At 39.9% G+C, this 27,200-nt stretch overlaps 2 protein-coding genes across 5 annotated transcripts in view; one reads left to right on the top strand and one right to left on the bottom strand.

Moving 5' to 3' along the window:
* ERP44 (endoplasmic reticulum protein 44) overlaps nucleotides 1-7,782 on the bottom strand; it is a 47,686-nt gene extending 39,904 nt beyond the window's left edge. The window contains exon 1 of the mRNA XM_069004274.1: nucleotides 7,609-7,782. Coding sequence (XP_068860375.1) covers nucleotides 7,609-7,665 — 57 coding nt within the window. The 5' untranslated portion in view covers nucleotides 7,666-7,782. The remainder of the gene's footprint in view (nucleotides 1-7,608) is intronic.
* A 110-nt stretch (nucleotides 7,783-7,892) lies between these two features.
* Nucleotides 7,893-27,200, top strand: part of INVS (inversin) — an 85,492-nt gene continuing 66,184 nt past the window's right edge. For 2 of the 4 annotated variants that reach the window (XM_069004263.1, XM_069004262.1), the window contains exons 1-3: nucleotides 7,893-7,979; nucleotides 11,522-11,691; nucleotides 17,887-18,053. In XM_069004263.1, coding sequence (XP_068860364.1) covers nucleotides 11,586-11,691; nucleotides 17,887-18,053 — 273 coding nt within the window. In that variant the 5' untranslated portion in view covers nucleotides 7,893-7,979; nucleotides 11,522-11,585. Of the gene's footprint in view, nucleotides 7,980-11,521; nucleotides 11,692-17,886; nucleotides 18,054-18,420; nucleotides 18,560-27,200 lie in introns of those variants that run through there. The other 2 variants (XM_069004264.1, XM_069004265.1) reach the window with 2 other exon arrangements.

The following is a 27,200-nucleotide window of genomic DNA, read 5'->3' as shown; positions in this document are numbered from 1 at the left end:
CATATTTTTTTTGGATGCACCTCAATGAAATACACAAGAAACAGGCAAGAATCACTGATGCCAGACATGACAGAAGACAGGCTGGCTGCAAAAACACATGCCAAGGAACCAGGTCATTTACTATTCTCCATTTCTAGAGCTCTATGCTCTGCTCAGGTTCCTGTTTCGTGAACATCATTTAAGATACAAAGTTTCAGTCATTAAAGAAATACAAGCCACAGAGAAGTATCTTGCTCTGAAACAATGCAGCAAACCATATGCCCAAAATCCTTCATTTTGGTCCCAAAGTGAAGCAGCTGGGAGACTCCAACACAAAAATGTGGAAAATTACATCTTCCAGGAAACAAAACTTTGGGTCTCCTGTGTTTCACTTCATTGTCACTGCTAATGCAATTTTTACATATATGACTGGGGCTCACATTAAATCCTGTCTATAATCAACTATGACATTTATTTTTTAACTAAAAATATGTACCTCACAGAACCATTGAATAAAGTGACAAGACCTGAAGGCACTTGGGTCTTAATTCAGTCCACTCCTAAAACACGGCTCTAAAATCCAAAAGGGCCCAGAAGATGACCTAATGACCTTCAAGGAGAACCTCTTCAGAGTACAAAACCAATCCACTCCACTGAGCAGAACATTGGTATGGCAGAAGACTTCCATGGGCTAACACAGAATTTCTGGATGAGGTTTTAGAAGAAAAAAAGGCAGCAGACAGAAGGTAGAGGTAACAAAAATACTTGGTAGAAGAGAGAAACACTGCTTGAGCAGGCAGCAGTCCAAGCTCAGCTGGAGTTGAGAGAGGATGTTAAGGTATGCTGGCAACAGAAGGAAGAGAGGAAGAGTAAGAAAATTGTAGGCCTGCTGCTCAACTAGCAGGGGACACAGAGACAGAGTACATAGAAAAGGCTTAGTCGCTCAATGTTGTCTTTGGCTTCTTTGGCTGATTTTATACTTATGAGGTCTGAATCTATAGAAGAGTTGTAGGGAAAAGAAGCATTGCTCACATGAGTAAAAGACCAAGTTAGAAAGCTCTTCAGCAAGTGGGACATACACACAGCCACAGAACCAGACCAAATGTTTTTTCCTGGGTCACCAAGAGAATTATGGAAACAAATTTTCTTTCCAGAAACCACATCCATCCAGCATATATTTGGAATCAGTAAATCAATCTGTTTTCTGTGGCAAGACATTTAGCTCTGTAAACAAGGAAAGAGTACTGGACATTGCTTGCCTTGACTTTAGCAAGCTTCTAACACAGCACCTCAAAGGATCCGTAGACCTAAATTTTGATGCATGAACTGAATAAGTGAACTATAAAGTGAGTGACACAGCAGCTGAACTGCTGAGCTCAAAGGGCTGTAACCAAAGACACCACATCTGACTGGCCTCTAAAGAAGTTTCTCCAGGCCAATACTGGGTGTAAGATTTGTCCATAGTAATGATGGAACAGAGTGCCTCCTCAGCAACTCCCTGAGGATACAGGAACTGGGTGAAGTGGTTTATAAGCTAGAGGGAATATCTTCTATTCAGAGATACTCAAATGGCTGGAGAAATGGCCTGACAGAAACCTTGTGAAGTTCCACAAAGGCAAAATCCTGCATCTCTGGTGGAATAACCCCATACAGGCTGGGAGCCAACCAGATGGAAAACAGCTTTGCAGAAAAGGTCTTGGGGAGCAAGTTGAACAGGAGTCAGCAGCATGACCTTGCAGCAGAGACAACCACACACTGGGCTGTGTTAGCAAAAGCGTGGCCAGCAGACCTTGGGAAGTGATTCCTTCCCTTCATCTGGCACTTGTGTGAGCACATCTGAAGGATTCTGCCCAGCTTTGGGACCGCCTGTACAAGACATTAACATATGGAAGCGAAGCCCAGCAGATGGCTATGAAGGTGAGTAGTGACTGGAGAACAGGTTACACAAGGAGAGGCTGTGACAGCTGCATTTGTTCATCCTTAAGGAAAAGTTATTACTGCTGCTACGAGTGACCTAATCAGAGGTTATAGAGAAGGCAGAGCCAGACTCTTCCCAAAGATGCAGTGACAGGACAAGAGACAATGTACACAATCCACATCTCCAGACAGACTTTTCAAAGAAAACTTTCAACATAGTTTTCATTCAACACTAAAACAGGTGACCAGAGAAGTTGCAGAACCTCCATCCTTGGAATTATATACGACAACTGGAAAAAAACCTGAGCAATCCCATCTAAGTTAGTCTTGTACTGAGCAGGAAGTAATACCAGATGACTTTTAAGAAGTCCTTACCAATTTAAATGATCAAACTTACAGTGGCAATCAAAAAACCAGAACTCTACAACTTGATTCTATCAAGTAAATACAGTGAGACTCTCAATACTCCCCTCCATCAAAGCTTTCTTGCCAAAGGCAGACATAGATCAAGAAACAAGGGAGGGAAGAAACCTAGAATATCTACCATAATAAGAAGAGATGAAAGATTTACTGTGTTCAGCAGAAACCTTGTGCTGCATACACAATTACCGGTTATTTGCTGAAAGTATGCACAGAGCACCTGCCTTTAGGTAACCATGCTCGATGTTCTGTCCTCCTTGCTTTCACCATTCCAAACACTATATGGTTTAAGGCAAGGAGCACTGCACTTCACATTTTGCTTAGTGCCACTGCAGATGACAATATTTATGTCCTATCAGCCACATAAAGAGCAATCTTGTGGGTCACTACCATTAAAGGTGTATGTGCATGCATGTGAAGGAGCTTCCAGGTTTGGTTCACTCCTAGAAGAAGCTGCAAGTCACAGGTGTTTATCTGGAGGATACAGTACTGGAACTTTGCACATGTTTGAATGGCTCTTAGTTATAAAGGGTGTAGTCAGATTCTCAGTAGTAGCATATATAAAAATAGGAAAAATTACGGAATTCTTTTGCAATATGCCTTGTTGCTTTTTGTAAGGCACTTTTACCAAAGCACGATCTACCATGGAAACAGTCCTACAGCTGGTTTGGAAAAACACAGCATCCTCAACCAGCAGTGAAAAAACCGTTCTGAGTTAGTGTTTAGTATAGCAAAACTTTGCAGAATAACTCTTAACAATGTAAAAAGAAATACCTGAGAGACAGTAAATTTAAAAATAAAATTAAAGTTATTCAAAATTCTAAAATCTTATCTATGAACTTTTTAAAATTAGACTATATGAGCACTTGACATTACCAACAGTTTAGGAAAAGAAAATTGCATGTGTTTCTACCAATGATTAGGATGCTCCTGATGAAGGAAGACATGTCAAGGAGAAGAAAAGGGTAAAGGCAGAACTCTCAAAAGGAAATTTGATCTCACTTCCCTTCCTAATTCTCCATAATGGACCTCTGCTCCTCTACTTCTCAGGGGAGCTCTCTCCAGGTCGGAGTTTTGGAAGAAAATATTCCTTAGACTCTGATCTCTACACATTATATTGCTTCTGCTTATGTCCCCAAATGTTCCTGTGTTTCCTCCTCTAGATCACTAGAGAACTCACTCTCAAATGGGGCAGGGGGAACAATGAACAAGTTACTGCTAATGCATCCATCCAAACCCACTCAATTATTAAAGCACCTATTTTTGAATGTACCTCTAGACTCTCCTGAAGAGGTTTTGAAGAAGGTCTGGTATAAAATTTACAGCATATTTGTACACTTGCCTTATGCATGAGACAATTCCCTCCCCTTAAGCAAACAAAATATCTGGAAGCTGTACAAGCCTGCAAGGTGGAAAATTGGTTCTCCGCAATAGCAGCATATAATCCTTTAGTCTTTCAAATGAAAGAGGTTTGGTTAAAACACATAGAATGTGGTAATTCTGCTTTCTTGAGAAATCAATATAAGGACCAGTCTCTTGCTAAAGAAAACTGTCCTGCCAAAAAAAACACAAAAAAACCAACCAAACAAAACCCAAAGCAGACTATGGAGAAGAACAGTAAGGATGTCAAAAGAAAAACCAAGGAATGTGTCATCACAGCCACCAGCAACAGAATCTCTGAGATCTTACTGTCAATAACTCATCTATACATTTTCCAGCATTGTTCGAGTCTTCTGTTACCTACTATTTCACTGTTTAGAAATAATGGCAGATAATGGAAAACTCAGAAGTCCTGTGCTACTCTTGGAGGGAACCCATTTCATTGTATAAGGCTCAGTAGTCTAAAGTTTGCCTGTAATTACAATTTCTGACTCATGATCGTATTCATAGTATTTTGAGCAGCAGTCTCAATTACAAAATTAGTTTTCTTATACAAATGCAGAGAGAGGCAAATGCACAGAAATATGCTCTAGACATAAAATGTACAGAGTTCAACTTCTCTTTGGGCAACTTACTACACATTTAACACTAAAGTTAAAAGACAATTTTTATTTCATTTTACTTTCATTATTTGGGTACTTGGTGCCATATTATCAAGACATGGAAGGCAGTGGCAGTAAAACAAAAAACAAAACTATTACCTTACAGTACTTTTTCCAGTTAAGAACTTCCCTCTTCATTTTGCTCACTATCTGTTGGTGGTTTCCTCCAGTCACAGCTATTGCTCAGGGACACTGTGCATGAGCTTCAGGGAAGCACTGAGCAATACAAGTGCCTCTCAAACACATGCAGAAGAACCATGTGCAAGAGAGTCTTGCTCTAGAATTTTCTTTACAGGCAAAGTATACCTGACTGTGAGTACAGGCAAACATACAGAATGATTGGATAGAGCGAAGCCAAAGAACCACACCTTGCCTTAGGGGAGAATGTGATGAGCCACTCTCCCATCAGCATTTATTCCACTGTCTTGGATTGATCTTAAAGATCTGTCCTACCCAGTATTAAGCAACATACCAACAAGGCAGAAACATCTTACTCTCTCAAGGGCCCACACGACATTATCATGCAGCTCTTATTCCAGTCTTGCAAACAGCTGTACCAGACCCTCTACAGCCTGTGCTGTGCACTGCTCATCCCTCCACTCAGATCTTGAGGCAGGGGTTGTGCCAGCCTGTACCTCTCCTGTCCTCTCTCCAGTTTCTTTTCAAGTCCCAGCAGCCCAGTACAGTGCTGGAAAGTTGGAAGGGCAAAGAGTTGTGCTGGGACTGCAGGTATCCCTTTGCACTGCAATCTCCCTCCTGTCAACCCAAACTTTAGTGACACCAGGGAAGAAGAACACTAGCATGAGACATAAAGCTCTCTACAATTGTAGTGATCTCCTACTGTCAAATTTTAGACAAGAGAACTTCTTTCGATTTGACATTGCACCTTTTCTTCTTTTTTGCAGCATATTAAATCCCCATCTGGAAAAGAAATATGCTTATCCAAAAGCCTGGAAAAGTAAAGAATTTCCGTTAACTTCATTGCTACACTAAGCCATGAAGCTTAGTAAGCTGTTCTAGCAGCTACACATCATTGTGTATTCTGCCCTACAAACCACGGACGTAACACTAACAAGCTCTCTTAGCCACAAAATATGCCATGCTCCAAAAGACTGTGAGGTGGCACATCCTTTGCACGTGGAGCACAAGGCCAAGTTGCATTGCTGGTCTTGAGTGTTTATGGCAGATGGCAACAAGAAAAACAAAGTTACCAGAACTTTAAAGCCAATGTGATACACTTTATCAGGGACTCTGAATATCACAAGAAAACAAACAACACACTTCTACAAAGTTTTTTCAGCCCTTCTAAAGAAAGAGGATCTTCTCACACTTCCAGACTGCTGAGAACAACTTTTCCAAAACTCTTAACAAATCTACTAAAAGGAATGATTCATTGGCTTGATTCATGTAACTAGGCACCTTACAACACAGGGCCATGGCTGATATAATGATGCTGAATAATCACACAGATAACATTATACTTAATTGTATTTTTTTAAAAACAACGCTGGTCTGTATTTTTCTTAAACTTTCATGTACACAGTTTTTTTAAAAATCACATTAGAAATGGGTTTAAATGACCCATACACAAAGAAAGAGCAGATAAAATACAAACAAGTTGCAGATCATCGCTATTTCCTGGTTTGGTTTTTTTCTGTTGGCAAACCTAACTCTAATTGAGGCTTATTAAATTTGGATTGATCAACTGTGCCATGAAGAAAGAAAAAGTCATTAACCTGTACCCACTTTTTCAAATTTGTACTTGTCCATTTAATGGACACATTCATGGTGTCATTATACAGTACACACTCCTTGGTTTTGCTCATTAGTCTTTATTTGAAGTAATAGTGAAAACCAATCTAGCACACAAGCAATATTGTTTTAATATACAGATGTGACTGAAAACTATGAGGTTCTTCACTTCAGTCTCTCATATATTTATATATCTCATATTTAGCATGGTATTGTCATCTATATATATACATTTCAAATGTGTTTTTTTCAAACTCTACCAACCACATGTATTTCCTAAGCCTGAAACGACAGCAAGTTCATAATACTTTAACCAGAGCTTATCCAGGTAGAAAGTGCACATTACAAAGGGATAATGAATACTTGTACTGTTCATTATGTATGTGTCCTCACATTCCTAACCAATTCATTCATTCATTAGCAGCTATATTACTGTGTACTCTTCTTCAGACTTCTGGAGTTCTATCTACCATTACCTCCAATTATTTTTTAATTTTCTGGCCAATTTTATCCTCCCAAATGTTTAAAATAGATTGATTAAACTCATTAGTATTTTAAGAGAAAAATCCTATTAAAATTTATTCACACAAGTCCCCCTTAGTTCTGCAAGTCACTTATGTTATGAAAGGTCCAGAATCTGGCCCAATAAATTTCTGGAAAAGTAAAAATCACCACATCAGCCTGTTAAAAAAAAAAGAAAAATGAAAAAGAAAAGTATAACACAGGCATCTCCACAAAACACACACATCAGTGATTGCATTTGTGTACTGGCAAAGCCGGAAGGTGGCTTAGGTCACGCACATAATGCCAGCCGAAATGAAACTAAAAAAAAGCTGTAGTCTGACAACTAAAGATCACAGAATCAATTAGGCTGGAAAGGGCCTCTGAGACAATCGAGTTCAACCTAAGACCCAACACCACCATGTCAACCAGACCACGGCACAAAGTGCCACATCCAGTCATTTCCTGAACACCTCCAGGGACGGTGACTCCACCACCTCCATGGACAGCCCATTTCAATGTCCAATCACCCTTGCTGTGAAGAAATTCCTCCTGACGTCCCACCTAAACCTCCCCTGGCGCAGCTTAGGACCACGTCCTCCCGTCCTCTCGCTGGCTGCCTGGGAGAAGAGGCCGCCCCGCACCTGGCCACAGCCTCCTTTCAGGGGGCTGCAGAGGGGCTCCGTTACGGCCATTCGCGCCGGCTCCGGCCCCCGAGCAGCCGGGGCAAGGCCGCACCGCCCGCCCGGCCACTGCCCCGGGCCCGGGCGCGGCCCCACCCCGAGCGCGCAGCCTATCGGCCTCAGCCACACCGCCGGGCCCGCTCCCTCCCGCCCGCCCTCCCTCCCTCCCTCCCTCCTTCCCGGGCGCCGGCACCTGCTGGCGGGGGAGGGGAGCGAGACAAGAACCCCGAGCGGGGCCCGCCGGCCACCCCAGCACCGCCCTGCCCGAGCCGGCGCGGGGAAGGGAAGTGCAGCGGGGGGCCGGCGACTTTTACCAGGAGGAGCAGAAGGCAGCCAGGGTCAGGCAGGAGCGGGAAGATGGCGGGTCTCATGGTAGATCGGGCGCCCGGGAGCGGGGAGGGGAGAAGCGCGGCTCCCACTCTCCGCGGCGGCGGCTCCTCCACTTCCCCCCGTCGCCAGGAAACACCCGGGCAAGTTCCACCGCGGGGCCCCGCGCTCCGCCGCGCGCTCCCGGGGCACGCCGGGAACCGTAGTTCCGGGAAGGGGAGGGCAAGGAGGAGGAGAAGGAAGGAAAGGAGAGAGAGTGAGAGCGGGAGGAGGCGTGGATCCCAGAGCGCACCGGGGCTGCCCGCGGGGCGGCGCCTGCAGGCAGCGGCGCCCCGATGAGGAGAAGGGCGGGGTGGAGGTGAGTTACGGGGCGCAGCTGCAGCGCCGGGCAGGGCAGAAGGGAGGGAAGGAAGGAGAGGGGGAGGCGGCTTTTGCGGTCTGGGCGAGGCAGGGTTAACCCTTCCCGCCGTGGTGGCGCGGGTGTCCCGTGGCACCGCACCCTCTTCCGCTCTGGATCGCTCCCTGCCAGCCCCCAGCGGCTGTCCGCGTTTCCTTTGAATCCCGCCTTGTACCTTCAGCCGCCGGGACTGGGCACACGGGCTCGCCTGTAGGGAATATGAGGAGGGGTATTTGGGCGCCGTGCGCCTTGTGGTCTTCGTGTCCTCAGAGTTTGGGAGGCAACTTTCTTCTGCTTGGGAGCCTGTGTGTGACGGGGCAGAGCGGCTGCTTGGGAGGTTGGGAAACTTCAGCTTGAGTGGAACGTCATCGTTGATGTTTATCCCTTGGCGCTTCAGCACATTTGCGCTTTCTGTCACTCCCTCAGTTCTAAATGCTGAAAGTGAAGAACACCCAAAATTCAGGGCTTCACCCTCTTCCAGTAAAACTTTGGACCTTACAGAATACGTACATGCTCTGAAAGCTTGCAGAGCTGTCTCAAATCACAGAAAGCTGTGCTTTGCGTTTGTCACATTTCCAGTATGTACACGACTGTAAGGAGGGAGACGGGGGTGTAACACCATTCAAAAGAAAATCCTTTGCATCAGCCTTTTTCAAGTCAAGACTGGCTTGGTTTCAAAGAAAGCCTGACAGGCTCAGACTTTGTGTGACCCTGCAAAAATCTTATGGCGTGTCAGTTTCATGAGCTACAAACGCATACGCATATATATGCATACAAGTCACGTATTTTTTATAGTTTGAAATTGAAACTTGGCTTTTATCACTTCTGCTATGGCTACCTTAAGAACTTGTGCTCTTTGATCTGTGGAATGAACATCTTCTGCACTAACTCACGTTTGAAAAGTCTTTGATATTTTTTCAAACCTCAGTCTTCACTTGGAAACTGTATCAATAAAATTTGATAGCATGATTGTGTTATCACGTTTAAATTTTAACAACCTCATGTTTCGCTGAATAGAAAAAAATATGTAATTCTTGTTATCTGCGTAATGCAAAGTAGACATACCACAGTTTGGTAAGAAATTTCACGTACCTTGAAGAGGTCTTGGAGTCTGTGTGAGTGTCCCTTCATTTTAAGTGACATGAGAAGGCTAATCTTTTTCTACATGTTAGCTTAGAGAAGAAAAGTGAATTACTTACTCAATTCCAGTAATATGATGCGTATTACAGATAGTGCCAATTATGTAGCATTTTATAAGCAGATCTTTTACTTATTTCTTTATTTTTATTGACTGAATGCCTAATTTTTTGTTAATGGGGATCTTTATCAAGCAAGTCTTCCAGACAGCAGTTCATCTGATTGCTATATACATGAGAAAAATACCTGCAGAATGTTACAAATTTTCCTTTTGTAGTCCCTCTTCATATTTCAGAACTTCTCTGATGCCCATTCAATGGAATCGTGAAACTTTACTAAGAATTGCTGTAGAGATAATAGGTTGCTTCTCTCACCTGTATGATTACTAACACTTAATGCAGAAGTGACTTTTGTTTTCATCTGGAAACTATGAACATCTTTCATTATTAATTCTCGTCTGTATGCAGTCAGTTTTATGTAAAAATTATTGTTGATGTTATTGGGATGTTTCTGGTTTTTCACCAAGTTCTTTGGTATTTACTGAATTTTATGCTGCTGCACCTGGATTTCGTATATCTTAGTTTATTTGTTGAGAGGTAAAATGTGAAGAAAATGGAGGAACTAAATAGTAAGATCCCCTGAGAAAATGCTTTTGTAGGTGCTGGGGTCCATCAGTGCTGATCACTTCTTAAGCACCACCTCCTAAGGGCACAGGAGCAGGCAATTCCAAAATGTCAGAAGTCAAGCAGATGAGGTAGAAGGCTGGCTTGGCTGACCAGGGATCTTCTTTTGGAGCTACTGGAAAAAAAGAAGGTGTATGCCCAATGGAAGTAAGGTCAGGTGACCCATCAGTTGATGGAACCTTTTTGGAGTTCAGTAAAGCTTTCAGTACTGTCTCTCACGGTATCCTCCCGGACAAAAAGTCCAGCACACAACTGTATAAACACATCATGTGATGGGTGAGGAAGTGGCTCACGGGTCAGGCACAAAGGGTTACAGTGAATGGGGTGACATCAGACTGGGGACCTGTCACTAGTCGGGCTCTGCAGGGATCTATCCTCCACCCTGTGATTTTCAGTATCTTCATTATTGACTTGGATGCACGACTGGAAGGGATACTAAACAGGTTTGCAGACGATACAAAATTGGGAGGAGCTGTTGTCTCCCTTGAGAGTGAAGAGGCCCTATGGGGAGACCTCAGCAAATATGAGGACTGGGCAATCACCAACTGTATGGAGTTTAACAAGGCAAAGTGCTGAATTCTGCACCTGGGTGTATGGACAGACTGGGGAATGAGATGCTGGAAAGCAGTGCCATGGAAAGGGAGCTGGGGGTCCTGACTGTTGGCAAGTTGAATCTGAGTCAGCAGTGCCCTGGCAGCCAGGAGAGCCAAGCCTGTCCTGGGGGGCATCAGGCACAGCATCACCAGCCAGGCAAGGGAGGGGATTGTCCCGCTCTGCTCTGCGCTGGGGCAGCCTCACCTTGGAATATTGTGTGCAGTTTTGGGTGCCACAATGTAAGAAGGATATGAAACTATTGGAGAGCATCCAAAGGAGGGCAATGAAGATGGTGAAGGGCGTTGAGAGGAAGCTGCATGAGGAGAGGCTGAGGTCATTTGGTCAGTTCAGCCTAGGGAAGAGGAGACTGAGGAGAAACCTCATTGCAGTCTGCAGCTTCTTTGTGAGGGGGAGAGGCAGGCACTGATCTCTTTTCTGTGGTGACCAGTGACAGGACCTGAGGGAATGACCTGAAGTTGTGTCAGGAGAGGTTTAGGTTGGATGTTAGAAAAAGGTTCTTTACCCAGAGAGTGTTCAGGCTGGAACAGGGAAGTGCCTCCCCAGGGTTCAGGCTCCCCAGGGAAGTGGTCACAGCACCAGCCTGACAGAGTTCAAGAAGAGTTTGGACAACGCTCTTGGGCACATGGTGTGACTCTTGTGGATGTTCAGTGCAGGGCCAGGAGCTGGACTTCAATGATCCCAGTGTGTCCATTCCAATTCAGGATATTCTGTGGTTCTATACTGCAGGACTGTAATCTGTTGATACTTGATAACAAACATTATTGGGTACTGAATTAAAGCATGCAGGGCAGCACTCTGAAGAACAGTCTGTTGGGTTTGTAGAGAAACACTTTACAGACTTTGGCAAAGCTTATGGGATGAAATTTGTGTTTAAGGCAATGAAACTACAATATATACATATATTTAATGTAGGCTTTTTTTTCTGGTGAATTTTTGCCAGAGGTAGATTTATTCCGCAGATGAAAACCATGTTTTTTCTTTTCTAACAGAAGTATTGTTTGAGTAAGTTTAATGACTCATTATAAAATTAATTCTTTTTTATTGATGTGGTTTTGTTTTTTTTTCTAGAACTGAATTCCTACAAAAAATGCTGGTGGCACAGATCTGACCTACAGTAATACCTTGAAAGAGTATGAATATTTCAGCAAACTGCCTCTTCAGTGGTTCCTCATTAGCATCTGAAGTGCATGCTGCTGCTGTTAATGGAGATAAGAGTACCCTCCAAAGGCTAATAGCAGGTAAATGTAGATACATTTAGTTTACTTCAGAACTGAGGCTTTTTTGGTTTTGATTTACAGCTCTGATCTTTAAGATATTTTTGATTTCTTGATTATATGTGCTTCTAGAATAAATGTTGCCCTGAAAATATGACTGATTTTTCTTACTTTTTGTTGCCTTTTTTTTTTGCCTTTGATTGGTACTTCTTTGTGAAATAAACCAGAAAGTTGGTAAGTGATAGAACCCCTTTCAGGGAATTTGAAGTTCTGGAGAAGTGCTTTGTGCCAAAATATTTTGGCTGCAAATCCTTATTTTTTTAATTGCTTTTTGGGAAATTTGATAAATATGTTTTTACAGATAATTTATTACAGTTTCTGAGGTCTTGTCACTGTCTGGTATTTGTGAACAAAATGAGCCAGCCTTATTTGTTATTTTGATTCTGATAGACTGGCAATGTTTCTCAAGAGAAATGAAAGGCAATGAGAGAATCTAGTCATATTGAATCTGAAGAAAAAAAAATTCCCATCCATTAAAAAGCTCAGGATTTTGCCTTCCCATGCTCTCCAGGAATGATATGGCATTCCAGTTTAATAGTTTTCAAAAGCAGTATATATTCTGTGTTCCAAAAACAGTCTTGCGTATATTTGGAAGGCTGCCATATGATAGGTGAAGACTTGGATTTTTCAGAGCTTCTGATTAAATGCAATTCCAGGTGATACTCTAGAAGTTCTATTTGCTCAGTCTTTTTTGGAAAATCCTATTCCTGGAGCTTGGCAAGGGTTGTAGGACTGTGAAATAATAATAAGTCTTATAACAACAACAATAATAATAATAGTAATAGTAATAATAATTTATGCTGTTAACTGGCAGTTTTAGTGGGTGTGAAGGCTTTGATGGTAATAGCATGAAACCAGCAGTCAGGTTTCTTTATGTATCTTCTGCTGACCTGTGTTGAAGGCAAGGTGGTAACCTGTGTGGATCTGTTGTCCAAGCTGTACAGAAAGCAGTAAGGGGCTCTTCCTTACAAGTTTTCTCGAAAGATAACTGGAACTGATTTGACTCAAACAGGAACACATTTGAGGCAACTGATTTTCTAGAAGCTCCACTTGTTGAAACAGTTCTTTTTTGTTGGGCCTTCAACTTTATTTTGTCATATGATGGTTCAAACATGTACTGTTTGCATTTAATGCTATCTATTTGCTCTTTTTAAAAACATTTTATAAACAGCAGATGAGTGGTTGATACAGAGATACTTCTAGAAACCTGTGAGATTCAACTACGCAGTAACTTTAAATACCCAGGTTTCTAAAAAATCCTTCTGCCTGCGTGTGGAGGCGGAAAAAGTCTGAGCTTTTAAATCCTGGCTAGCAGTCAGAAGCAACAAAGAACTTTTTCTGACTTCAGTGTGTTTTTGTTAATCTCAGAGCCAAAAAACGTATTTTTGGAAACACAAAGGAAAAAGTATTTCTGTGTTGCTGGTACATCTTGTCAAATATACCACAAAACAGCCATTAGAACCAGATAAGGAAGTTGCTCTTCTTTTAATGATACTCATGCAGCAACGAGATAAAAATGCTGTTTTACTTTTGCTTGGGAGAGTGAACTGCACAATCCTTGTAGCATTTGCTATGCTAGCAAAATTTGGCTTTTCTGCTTTGCCATGTTTTGACAGGATATGACACAGACCTTACTTTTGCCAGAACTGGACCAAAAAGAAAAAAACCAAACCAAAAATGTCACATATTGCCTAGCAGAAGAAGAATGCATTAGAGTAATATTTTTAGCTGTTTACCAGTCGCTGTTGAAAGTACAACTTGATGCCAGAAGCAAATTGAGAAATTGGTGCTATTCACTGAATTTCATGACTGCACTCAACAGCAGCAGCAGCTAATCAGGACAGTACTCCAGCGTTATGTGTGCTGTGTGTGCTGGATTGCTGAACAACACTTTTCTACTACAGACAAGCTTTGGACCTTGATACGTAGCCAGTGGTGTATCCAGCAATGGAAAGTCTTGACTTTCTCCTCCTTTCAGGGAGGACCTTTCAGCCCCTAAATTTATTATTACTTTCCTCTTTGTGCTTTCCCTGTTCAGTTATTAACATAGGAGGGGCATAGAGGCTGGCCAAAAGGATTTTTAGAGCAGCCCCTCAAACCTCTTTGGTGATTTTTCCTTCTGCCATTTTTAGTTTGGTGAAGCGTGTGTGGCTGTATACAAACATAGATGCTTTATTTGCATATAATTAGAGTATAGATGAATTTTAAAGGATCAGGTGTTTGAAATAATACAGTGTGTTCTGAATAATGTGTTCCTTTTGACACCCTGTGCTAGAAAGAGGCACAGACAGAATCAAAGGTAAGTAGACAATTTATTTAGAGAACGAGGGCTTTGGAACAAAGTATCTCTGTATGTTGACTGCCACTAATGCTTAATCACAGGACTTTCTAAAAAGCCTGTGGGTTAAATACCATAAAGTACCTGGCAAGTGTTAATTGTATAACCAGTGTTCTAACAGAAGTGTGCTAATTGTTTGCATTGCAAGAATTGTCCTGTACTGTATCACGCTGTTTTAGAGTTGTATGTTCTTGGGCTCTGGGGAATGCTCACAGTATTTTCTTTCCTGTTTTATACAACACTGAACATGTCTTTAATTAACAGTTCTTCAATGTTAAAATCCATCTGTATGATTTTGATCCTAGGGAAAAAGAGAGCAAAAGTTAATTTTGTATTTGCAGGATAATTTTCCATTTAATGCTTTGGGAAGAGGCATCTAATTGTTTTAATGGTTTCAATTGTTTAAAAGAACTCAATAATGATTACAATAGTCATTATACTGAAGTGTCTGTTCAGTCCAGCTCCTCATTCTAATGCATTGCTTGCATCCAAATGCTTCTAAATATCTGTTGGATGTTTCATTGTAAATTTTAACTAAACTTTGGGTTACAAATATGCAGTTGTGTGCTACTCTTTGATCCTCCTCTCTACTTCTCTCTTGCCTGTTCTACATTGTGGGAGGTAGGATAAATCTCAAATCAGATATGGCAGAAGGCAAGATTCTTGCAAGTGACAAGAAATTGTCTGTCTTTTAATAATTAGGGAGAATTCACACCCTCCTGCTGCCCTTTCTCATTTTCTGGTCTGAAAAATGCATAGAAATGTTAAAAGTCTGATATGACTGCTTGCATAGAGTGTGAGGAAGTGGTGAAGCACAGCTATGAGAGTTAAATTTTGGACTTGGGCCCTGGATTCTGTAGTGTTCACGACCTCTGTTGGCAATAAGCTTATGGAATGCATATTCTGGTGAGCTGAGGACTTTGACTCTGAAAGGCGAGGGATCTAACAAAATTTCTTTCTTAGGCAGATACGTGAAGAGAATTTGTTTTCGCCGAAGCAGATTTTAGGTATGCTAATATGTGAATGTTTTAAGCCTGTGCTTTCGTGATTGCAAAAATAATAATTTGCTGCAGCAAAATTGTAAAGTTCACAAGATGTTGTGGCTACTGACTTTCATCAGCTTAATCTCCCCCTTGGCGCCTGATGGTGATATAGTAGCTCCTAGCCCTTGTCCTGTCTCTTAGCCTGAGCACAAAGACACCCTTTTAGGGAAATGCTCACAGGATTTTAACCATTCTAAGGGCCTTACAGAGCCTGGTAAGCAAAAGGAGAAAACCTACTGCTAGCTGCAGATAGTTTCTTTACCTTAAAAAAACATGCAGGAGCTTCAGGCAAATTACTGGCATCAAGTTTTGAAGTTCTTGCTCATTTTTCCCTCAGACTGTATACAGTCATGGAAACTCTTTGTCATCAGCTACATCACTTTTTGGGAACTGAAAATGGAAACAGATATCTGTTGCTTTACTTAGTTGCGTTGCACTTGAGCTATAGGCCATTTCTGCTTGTCTTCAGTCTCTAAATCTTATATCCTCCAGCATTCTATAACAGAAAGGGAACTGGAATTTGCGGAAGAGTTACTGGTTTTGCACACTGCTGATTTAAGAACCAATGTTACCTGAGCATAAGCCCGTGTGCTTATGTCTTATTGGGCGAAATGAATGTGTATGTATTTCTCTTAATATATTTGAGTGTTCAAGTCCCATCAGCTTCAAGTAATCTAAGACACTGTTGAGGTTATGTGTTGGAAAGTAAAAGACCCGGTGGCTCCAGCGGGGGGAGAAAATTGAAGTCCAAAGCCAATGTGGTTGATAAAAGCAAGCTCCGTTTATTAGCAATCCAGAGGCACCTATATAGTATACCAGCTTGTTAACCCTTAAGTGGCTTAAAGCTTATCAAAGCGAATTTCTACTTCTACATAATTGGACTTACATTGGCAAGCTTCTACAGTTATGATTAAAAGAATTCAGAGTTCACCTCCCTTCTGTCCTGGTTAGCACATCTTTTCAGGACAGCTGTATCGTTTCAAAACTCCCTCTTTGTTTCCCAGGCCTTTTCTCACACAAGAATTTTCTTATGGAGAGTCTTTCTCACACAGGCCTTTTGCTTGCAGGCTCCTGCTACAGTTCTTTTAGTTATGTTAACACTTAGCAGTGAAATGTGGTTTAGTGATATCTAAGTGGCCATGTTGAACTAAAAGTGGAAGAGTGCGTGACTGTACTTAATTAGAGAAACTGGCTCGTTGGTAGGGAACAGTGACATGTTAAATTATGCTTTGGACCACAATATCTGCAGGGGAGCAGGCTAAACAGCAGTGTGAAGGTGAGTATTATAATGTAAAAAGGTGTTCAAAAACCAGCCTGTTTCTGAGAAAGCTAGATGTAGGTCAGTAGAAGACTTCTTGTGGTTTTGGGGTTTTTTGTTTGTTTGTTTTGTTTGTTTTTTAATAATTTTCTAGTGACATAAGAATTAATTGTAAAACCAGTGGATTTTCAAGGTGAAGTGGCAGTCAGAGAAGACAAGGCCACAGGTGAAGAATAAAAATAATTTTTCTGTGTCTGCATCACAGAGGAGTTTGGAAATGTTCTTAGACTTTTTTTGCAGAGCAAAAAGAATTTTCTCAATGCAAATCACACTTTCAAGGCAAAAAAAGTGTTACAGAGTGAATCGTGATTGACATGGTATTCACTCTGTAGTTTTAAAGGAACTAAGAAATGTAGTGAGGGAGTAAATGATTGCTCTGACTGGCAATATCCTACTTGACAGTGTTTTTTATAAGTGGCTTGATAGTTAGGGAATGAATTTTAATTCTTGATATTCCCCTTGATTCATATTTAATCTGCTTGATTCTTCTTCTGGGTGAATCAATAGAAATTATAATTAAGAATACAATTGCTGGATATGTAGATAAGTATAATATGCTGGGGGAGAGCAAAGACTGTGTAAAGAAGCAGCATGCCTCTGCTGGAGTCCTTTTGAAGCATCAACAGTCATGCAGACAAAGGAATAATTAAAGAGCAAAACTAACTTGCCTGTAAAATTCACTTTTCCTTGAGTAATTGTAAACAACATTGCTCTGGAGACTCTGGATGCGTGGGGTCGTTGATACCTGTGAAGTTAAAGGTGCTTGCCTTTATGTGGTGACATCATGGAAATATGAAACTTTATATTGAAACTGCTTTGTTTGGAGGGTTTTTCAGACTGTGAATAAGAATAGTGTTTTGACTTTTTTTGAATAGGTTATCAGATTACTGCCTTACTAACCTTATCAATTCAATAAAGCTTGGGAAGTATTTTAGTAGTTTCCATATTGTAAGGGACCCTGAAGTAAATAATGGTATTGATGTAATATTGACGTTTATGCTTTTAAAATAAACATTACTGTGAGTAGGCTTCAAAGATTGTTTTAGTTACAGTGTTTACAGGTTTCAGGATGTCTATTTGGTTCTGTGCTGTTGATTTTTTTTAAACTAATCTGTGCAGCCAAGATCTGTGTAACTATTTTAAAATTATTTATAATTATGCCGCTGCGGAATGTTACTGGTGGTAGGTGTATTCATGGAACTAATGTTTTCTGAATGTACTTTTCTCTGTAAATATATTTTGAAATATTCTGTAACTGTCAGTAAAAGTAGGATAAAATGTAATAACTCTGAGTTTATCATATACTCCATTTTTTTGTTCACCCCAGTCATATTATAATGAGATACCTGCTGTTCATATTACAATAAGATGACTTTTTAATAAAAAAGTACTGCTTTTAGCTATATACTAATACACTTAACTGGTTTAAGTGAGAGTTTTGTTTTGTTTTTTTTTTTTAGGAAACTCTGAGCTGAAAGATAAAGAGGACCAGTTTGGAAGAACTCCGCTTATGTACTGTGTGCTGGCTGACAGGCTGGACTGTGCAGAGGCATTGCTGAAGGCTGGAGCTGATGTTAACAGAGCTGATCGCAGCCGAAGAACTGCTCTCCATCTTGCTGCACAAAAGGTAATTGCCTTACAAGTGCTTATAACATTAGGACTTTCACAACAGCTGTGAGGTGGGCTGGCCCTGGCTGGACACCAGGCACCCACCTAAGCCGCTCTATCACTCCCCTCCTCAGCTGGACAGGGGAGAAAAAATATAACAAAAGGCTCATGGGCTGAGATAAGGGCAGGAAGAGATCCCTCACCAGCACCTGTCGCGGGCAAAACAGACTCAGCTTGGGGAAATTAGTTTAATTTATTACAGTCAAAGCAGAGTAGCATAATGAGAAATAAACCCAAATCTTAAAATCATCTTCCCCACACCCCTCCCTTCTTCCTCAGCTGAACTTCACTCCCAAATTCTCTGCCTTACCCTGCAGACAGTGGTGCAGCAGGATAAGGAACAGGTGTTGCCGTCAGTTCATTACTGTCTGTTTTTTCCTTCTACAATCTCAGTCTGTTGTACTGTCCAGTTACATTGGCCCACTGAGGAAGTGCTAAAGGAAGTATTCAACAATAAAATAAAAGGTAACTGAAAGTATAACTTCAGAGCCACAAGAAATTGTGAGTGTGGTTAGGCCTGGGGGAAGTGTCCACAGTCTCTCCACAGGAGAATAAGCAGGCTGCTGGTAGGAAAAGCAAAAGAAAAAAAGGGGGGGAGGAGCTTTGGCTGCTAGCCAAGACATTTGAGTTCATAAACTGTGAAAAAGATTCCACAGAGAAGATTAAAAATTCAAACTGAAAGAAACAGCCTTTTATTTACTGTTTTAGTTTTTTATAGTATGTTTGTAACTGCTCAAAAATTAACACTTTTTTGTCTGTGTAAACTGTCCTTTGGTACCAGTTAGAGTGCCTGCCATGATTTTCATAGCAAACCATTTCTGTGGATAATATCTTGTCACTTGTTCATAATCATTCACATGTTTTAATACAATTTGCAATTTTTTATTATTTTATTTTAATCAGGTTCGCATAAAGGTAGCTATAGTATGGTCATGGTATTTAGTAAGGAGTAGTTAAATAGAGGACCATTTGGGAAGACTATAATAATGTGATGTTTTCCAGGTACATTTGCATGGGAGTCCATGGGGACTGTGTGGTCTGTGTTACTGCATCCCTTATTGGGAAATGAAGTGCTGTAGGTTGTAGTTGCCTTGAAATAGGTGAATTCTTCTGCTTGGTTACATACCATTACACCCTGATGAAATAGTTCAGTCATCATCATAACCTTGTTTCCAGGATTAATTTTGTATTTCCAAGGGACTGACCAGCTTACTGTGAATGTTGTTGTTTCAAAGATAGGTATTTCATAAAAGCAGCAATGTCAGAGAATTTTAAAAATTGCTGTAACATCCTCTACTTATCTGGTGTTCATACACGCTTTTAGATTTTAAGATGTGATAGACATGCGAACATTTTAATCACATTAAAAATTGAATTTTGAAAGTTACGTTTTCCCCAGCTTTTTAAAATACATTTTAGCATATTAAAACAATATAAATTCTTGTCTCAATCTTTGTCTTAATGTTCATATTGTGGATATTTGTATTATACCAATTCAGGGCAAGAGAGATTTTGCCTTGGCATAATATCCACTAACTGCATGTGCTCTCCATTTCCTTTATGCCTTGCTTCAATCCTGAAAGTGCAGTTTGTACCATGGGATACTTGGACCATCTTAGATGTGTTTTCAGTTGTCAGTGCAGGTGAAAATGAAGGTAAAACAGCATGAGGTAAAGATTGTAGCAGTAGATTTTACGTAATCACACACTTACTGTGTAACGTACTAGATAGATGTGATTCACCCCATAGCTGGGTAAGTGCTTGTACCATCATTAGTGCTGGGGGCAAAAAGTGGTCAGGAAACAGCCCTTGAAACTGCTTTTTATTTGCCTCACTTAGCTGTCCTCTAAGATTCCGTTCTGTGTCTTCTGAACAGTTACTTGCTATTGATGTCAGCTTATGAAATTAACATTTCATGTGTGTAAAATTTTGTCTGTAGTCTTTCCGTATTAACATTTTAAGATCTACATTTCTGCCATGAGCGTCTTCTGAAAGATATATAAAATTAAAATTCAAAACAAGTTAATATTTCATGCAGTTTTGGCTGTTTAAATAATATTTTGCATTCTTCTAATTTCTCACGGATACTTTTGGTTTATAATCTATTTTTTTTTCTCCAAGGTAAAATTCCCTAGTAAAGTTGACTTTCAGATAGAAAAAGAAACATACTGTGAGGTCACCAGTTTTCAAAGTTTTTTTGTCCACGCTGGTTAATCATGAATATGCATATTTACCAGGGCCAGCCAATGTATAGTTTTTGTTGTGTTCAAGCTTGTGAGTTAGTAGCTCTCCTGTGCTTCATCAAAAATAGATTCACGTGACTTTACAAATCCCCATTAATTGGTAGTCACAAGTATAATCTTTAGAAGGGCAGTGCTTGGAGATTCAGATTCCTAAATTGTACTTGCGTTGCATCCTTATTTTCCTTTTCTTTGGAGAGAGAAGTTAAGATTTACAGACCTTTACATGCAACCAGTGAAGAGGCAGGAAAGAAAAGACACTTCTTTCTACACTGATGTTGTTAACTAAAGCAGATGGAGGTAGAATGAAGTAAGGTTTCCTGAGTCACAACCTTCCTCTCTAAGTATTCGGATTACTTTTGCTGTTCTTTGCTGTATCTTTGAAGGGCTTTTGGGACACCTTGCTCATCAGATCACAGCAGACAGACATTCTGAGGGCCAGAGTTTGTTGCCAGAATATGTGAGACTCTTTAGGTTATCATTCTGCAGGCTGCCTTTATGCGGCCCTTGGCGCTTGTTCCTCTGAAGCAGTCTTGCAGCTGATTTGACAAAAAATGATCTCTGCTGCGTTTCTTTGGGAACCACAGAGCTGTCTCAGAGGCAAAGAGTTTGTGAGAAAATGCTCTTCTAATGCCAAGCAGAAGCAATGATTTAGCTATCTTGGACTGAAGAGAGATGAGTGTCTTCATTCATGTGTTTGGATTCAAGATGCTGTCCCTCCTATTAGTAATCCTGGTTATAATTTAAAAAAATTGGTTTTGTTCTCTGCAGGATGAGATGACACTTCCCATTTTTCTGTCTGGAGATTTCACTGTAAGAGAACTGCCAGTTCATGTCTTTCAGTCCTAGTAAAATTGCTTGCGGGTTTTTTAATCCCTATAATAGAACAAACATTCAGAAATGTGGCATTGACCTGAATTCAGTCATAAATCATCAGTATTAAGTAAAATGAATTAGGACTTCAGTTGCTTTTCTTCTCTAGGATGGATTTCTGGTTGGATAGGACTTAAATGAACAACTGTAACACATCATTCCATTAACATTTACGTAACTGGCTTCTGACGGCACATGTGTGAGTTGCAAACCTGGCTGTACTGGGTGGGTGTGTGTATGCATACACATATGTACATACCAGCTCTACATTATATTTTATTCTTAACTTCCACCTCTCTGCAAGTTTTATGCTTCCAGCTATTGTCTGCAGAATAGGGGACAGCCTTTGCTTCCATCATGTTTGTTATTACTGTTACGTAAGGAGTTTATTCTGTAAAAGCATTTCTTTCAGTCCTTCAAAATGCCAACAATCACATCCAGTGTTCAAAATACAGATTCTTATTTCTTGATAGTACAGAGTTCTTCTTAAATTACAGGTAAAGATTTCAGGACTACCCATATGGTCAGACAAAACATTCTGATGGGATAGTCTCACAGTAGTTCCTTGATCCCTCTCTTTTCCTAATGGCAACTGTAACTCCTTTTGAAGTAGTTACTTTGTTACTTGCAGTTGGGTATTGATCTCCTCCTGGTATTCTGGTGCGCTCCAAGTGCCTTTGCTTTGTTTCACAAATGTCCTAGGAGTCATGTTTCAGAACCCTGGTTTGTCAATAGAGCTCTATTTTGATTTGGTTATCAATAAACAGTACCAAAATTTCTGCACTTGATATAAATGCAGTTCATAGTCTCTACCAGAATTATTTCTGATAGCATAGCTAGGCAGACTGGCCAGTGCTCATACATGTTCTTTCAGTTCCAAGGGTTTCAACGCAGGAAAGAAGTGAAGCTGATCTGATGATATCAGTACTTCTGTCTAGTGCTGTTTTAATAACCAGGTCATATTTACCAGTTAATGAGGAAACTCAAGTCTCAGAACTCAGAGTTGCTGTGTCATCCTGGTCTTGCCATGCTTCATTCAAATGGTTTTTGTCACTGGAACATGTCTACAAAGCAATCGTTACGTGAAGAGCTGTCAGGTTCTCATCTGTTCTCATCTCGACAAAAGATTCTTATAATCTCTCTGTCTCAGACTTCACTAATGACATTCTGGACTATTTGCAAGAAGTAAGTCTTAGGATATCCCCTCATTTATTGGTCCATTGTCACCTTTCTAAGCCTAAGAATTCTCACACCTTTCTTTGTAGAAAGTTCCTGAAATTAAGAAGGCAAGGTCAGAAATTTCAGCTGTACTATTTGAAACACTAATGCTTTTTGAAAAACAGCTGTGGTTATATATTGATATAATAGCCTTTGATGAGTGGTTGCTTAATGCTAATATTTATGTTCTTAATGGTTAGTCTTCTGTTTAGTGATAGGCACCCTTTATATTACAGCTTTTAAGCTTTATAAGTCTGTTGGTCTAAAAAAGATTTTCTGCGTGAATAAAGAGATACATTTAAGCACATAGAAAGTTCAACTAACAAGTATACTTTTCTCTCAATGGAGAATAATATAGTACAATGCAGTGTGAGATGATGGGCTGAGAATAATCTCACGTAACTAAAAATTTACATTGCAGGCATCTACATATAAGGTAGCCATGTATATGACTTCTAAAAGTAATGCGCTCGAGGGTGCAGTCATTCACCCTATAGTGAGATGAGTACTCTAAGGCACACTGACTAGCTCACTCTTTCTTTTAGGCATCTGACTGATGTAGGTTTTCATGTTGTCAATGTTGTAATTGTGACAAATTAATCTCACCCAAGGCATACCTTTTTTAGCAACTCGTTTTCTGATTGTTCTTGACATGAGCTTTCATAGTATCTGTCTTTTTTTCATTAGCTTTATGATGGAGCTGATTCAGTCTTTGAAGGCCAAAGGCTATGTGAATGAAGTTATTTGGTGTTTTTCCTTTTGGATTTTCTTCTGTTCCACTCCTTCCTCTCTATTCACAAATGGACAGGTCTCACAAGCAATTTTGAAAGGGTGCACACCCCTTAAAAAAATAAGAAAGGGGAGGTCAAGTAATTAACTTCATAAACTTTAAATTAAAAACCAATCAAACAAAAAAACCTCAAAAATCTAAACCCACCAGAAAACAAGTTATTGCTGGAGTGCACCTGTGAAGATTGCCATGGGAGCTTCAGAGGGTGGTTGTGACTTCCTGAACGCGGATGTAATTTACTGGGAACTGAAACTGTGACTGATTGCAACAGAAGTAGAATCATTAGCATAATTTGCCAGTGATTTCACACTGAGGAATTGTAGTACTATATGGGTACAGATTGTTTAAGCTTGTAGAACTTAGATTATTGTGAAATAAACATGCTGTGGAGATTTGAGTACTGGGACTACAGTTTAACAACAGACATTCATTTTCAGTTGTAGGCATTCTGGTAGCAATTTGCTTCTAGTGTTAAATTGCAACTTTTTTAAACACTGACATGTGATACTTGTGAACGGAAATGTTTCTACATACCCAAATTACCTGTATATGTTTTGTCATTTATCTTTCATTAAGGAATTCCAGTTTAAGGGGAACGAAAAGCAGGCCTGCTTCTTTCAAAATTTCTCACAGAGAATGCTCACTTATTAGCAATCTGTTTACTTTGAGGACTAATGTACCTGAATCTTTCTGAATACTTTAAGCACAGCCTTTTGTGTTCATAGGGATAGAAGAAAAAAAATCAATATTTTTTTGCTGGTTTCTAATAATATGCACTTAAAATAATCTATCAGGATTCTTAACGGTCAGGAGGATGTTAATTTTGGCTTCAGGAAGATTAATAAAACCCCAGTGGGAAAATGTGACTTTAGAAGCATTAAATATTGTGTAGCTTATATTATTTATTTGCTGACATGGTTGTTGGTAAATAATAGTACATCCAGGATGCAGTTAGGAATTCTGTGTAAAGTAGGAGAATATAATTTAATGATCTTTGGTTTTCTTAAAGTAGAAAAAAAGATTGTTCCTGTATACTCAGCAGTAACAACAAAGGTAAAGAAAAGGAAGTAAGAAAAGACAGCCTGTGGCAAGCATTAGACGTGGTAGAAAATTAGAAACAGAAGGTAGTCTTTAGGTCACTTATTTTATGAAAGCTTATTCCCAAGTCTTATCTAATGAGTACAGTCAAGTTAGTCCAAGAGCTGCAAAAGCAGAATGTTTTTTTCCCCTTTCTTGAGCAAGTAAAAGGTGTTTGTATTAAAAACTCTTGAATTAACTTGCCTGGGAGCAAGTTTATACATTTTTCCTTCATTACCTTTTCCAAGATGTATTTCCTGGAGCTGTAGTCTCTCAGATCTTTTGTAAGGCTTTATTTGATCTACATAAAAGAGCACACGTGCTTCTAACTTTCTTTCCCAATCTATATAATGAAAATAAATGATCATGTCAGAGACAATGGCCAGTACATGTTCCTTTTTTCCTTAGACCAATAACTTTTTATGATGTTCCCCCTTAAGTGAGAGCTCATAATGAGTAATATTAATTCTATGCATGTAGGTTGATGAAATGTGAATGAGCTTTACATTCATTCTGTGATGTTTTCACATGAACATACAATTTGATTAAATGTGAGAAATTGAACACACCAGGATGTGAAAGGGGAATGTTTGCTGATCTGCCAGAAGAGGTGATTTTTTTTTTATGTGTTGGACTGTCACTTCCTCTGTGATTAATTAAGCCACAGACAACAACAATGGTACAAATGTTTTCTTCACTTTACTGAACAAGGAGTTCTCTCTAGTGAATGCAGCCTGAAGTTGCTCAAGGGTAGAAGGCAGAGTTCCTTGTGTGTGATTTGTATGTGTTATATTACAGATAAGCTGTCCTAGCTACCAAGGGGCTGGTCCCATCCATGGCCTTCCCCTGACCCCTTTTCACAGCTGTGCAACTGCTTACTGGTTAGTGAGTTGACAGAGAATGAACTCTACAAAAGAACAATTAATTTTCTGTCTATTTAACACAAGTCCCCATGTTCCCAAATGCTTTTTACTATTGGTTGTTTTGATAATACCATTGATCTGTGCTGCAAGCCCTATTGAAATGGTTAAAAATAACTACAGGAAAAATTTAAGAAGAAAAAATTCATATTGTTACAGAGATCTGATTCCCAGTACATTCCCCAAGAAAATTGTACTGTTACTGCTGAGAATGAACAATAAAACCGACAGAGACTTTGCAAGGCTGGAATTTCCTAAATGAACACTGACATAATGAAAAATATTCTCAAAACCATAGGTAAGAATTTTAGTGTCCTATTTGAGTTCAGGAAGGATGGGAACCCTTTTGAAACTGGTGTTTTTCTGTCTGTGATAAATAGCAGCTGCAACTCTCTTTCAGGATCTTGTATGTCTCTCCTGATTCTGCTTTTGACTGTTCTTTAGATTTCATTAATACTTCCATTTGCCTCTGCTGGTCTTGATTCAGAGTGAAATTTGGGTACTACTTTGCAAGACTGATACGTGATTCTCATATATTCAGGCAGTGCATTTTCAGCTTGCACACTTTGTCATATCTTGTAACAAGGCAAGACCATGCACATTTTTGTTTCCCCATTAAGTGTTAAGCCACTACAGACATATGGTATCCAGCAATTTTCTATCTCTGCTGTCAAAATGTGGGTTAAAATACAGGCAATTCTTTTCTCTGCAGAAGATAAAACTGTGGAAATACTGTTCTACATGTTAGGTTTCAGTTGCACAGCAGATACTAAGACATCTGAATCTGATTTCGCACTGGTTTTGTTAGCATGAAACCATATTTTAAGACAAGGTTATGCAAAAATTTACATGCCAAAGTATTCTTTTGACTTGAAGTTCAATATCAGAATTTCAGACTAGCTGTAAGATCAAACTTGGTCTCTATACAGACTTCACTGATAAATATGGTATGAATGTCTGTAGTCAATGGCACTTGTAGAATTGATTTTTAAATTATTTTAGTAATAGTTGGTTACTAAACTAACTTACTCTGGCAAAACATGTTTGAAAGTATTGCTTGCAATTTGTGGCTACCTCCTTGGTATAGCTACTTTCCAACAGACATTTTACACACCGAAGGAGTTATAGCATGGCTAACCAAAAAACATAGCATCTGTTACTGTCTGTGTTTAGGACTGGATGGTGAAAGAAAACAAATAAAACTGGCTGAGATGCTAAAATGAATTATTCTATAAATATCTGACAGATTTGCTCTGTGTCCTGCTGTCGGCAGAATGCTTCTATCTACTTCCACTTGGAAGAGCAAAATAGTATTTTTCAGCATTTAGAATAGTAGAAGTAAAAGCTGAGGGAGGATGGAGGATGTTTAGAGTGAGGGCTTGCGAGCACTTGTGGAGTATTTACACAAATAGTATATAGTAGAGTATATTTGCATGGAAAGGGATGGACTCAGTGTAGTGCCTTCCCTCTGACCTGCAGATAAAGTGTTGGTCTCCTGCTGCCTGGGGCAGTTGATGACTGACAGCCATCGTTGTAGCATCCACATTTTGAAGGATTTTGTTTTACTTGTGAGGTTGCAAATGTAATAGAAATGTAGCAGAAAGAATAAACACATCCAAGGTTTTTGGGAAGATGTGTTGATTAATTCTTGCTCTGTGTAAGGGATGTTCAGTATGGTTCTCAAGGAGGCACATCTGGAACACAACTCGAAAAATACAGTGGTGTATCATTTCTGATTCTGACTTGTAATAGTGGAAAAGATTCTCACTTATTAACAATAGTGATCGTGAACAAAATATTATACATAAAGCTTACAGCAGAAAAGTCACGAATAATAACGGGTGGACAACTCATTGGGCTAGTAAGTCTAAATCTTAAAGGCATTTATTTTTGCTGATAAGATTAGATGTTAAGAACAGTAATTTTTCTTCCCTATTTGGCACCATCTAGTCCTCTTGCATAACACTGTTGTGGGTTTTTTTTTAAAT

This window comes from Aphelocoma coerulescens, chromosome 2 (genome assembly GCF_041296385.1).
Source record: "Aphelocoma coerulescens isolate FSJ_1873_10779 chromosome 2, UR_Acoe_1.0, whole genome shotgun sequence".
In the NCBI taxonomy this organism is placed as follows: domain Eukaryota; kingdom Metazoa; phylum Chordata; class Aves; order Passeriformes; family Corvidae; genus Aphelocoma; species Aphelocoma coerulescens.
Note: the sequence above shows the minus strand (reverse complement) of the source record. Positions and strands in the feature narration are given on the sequence as shown.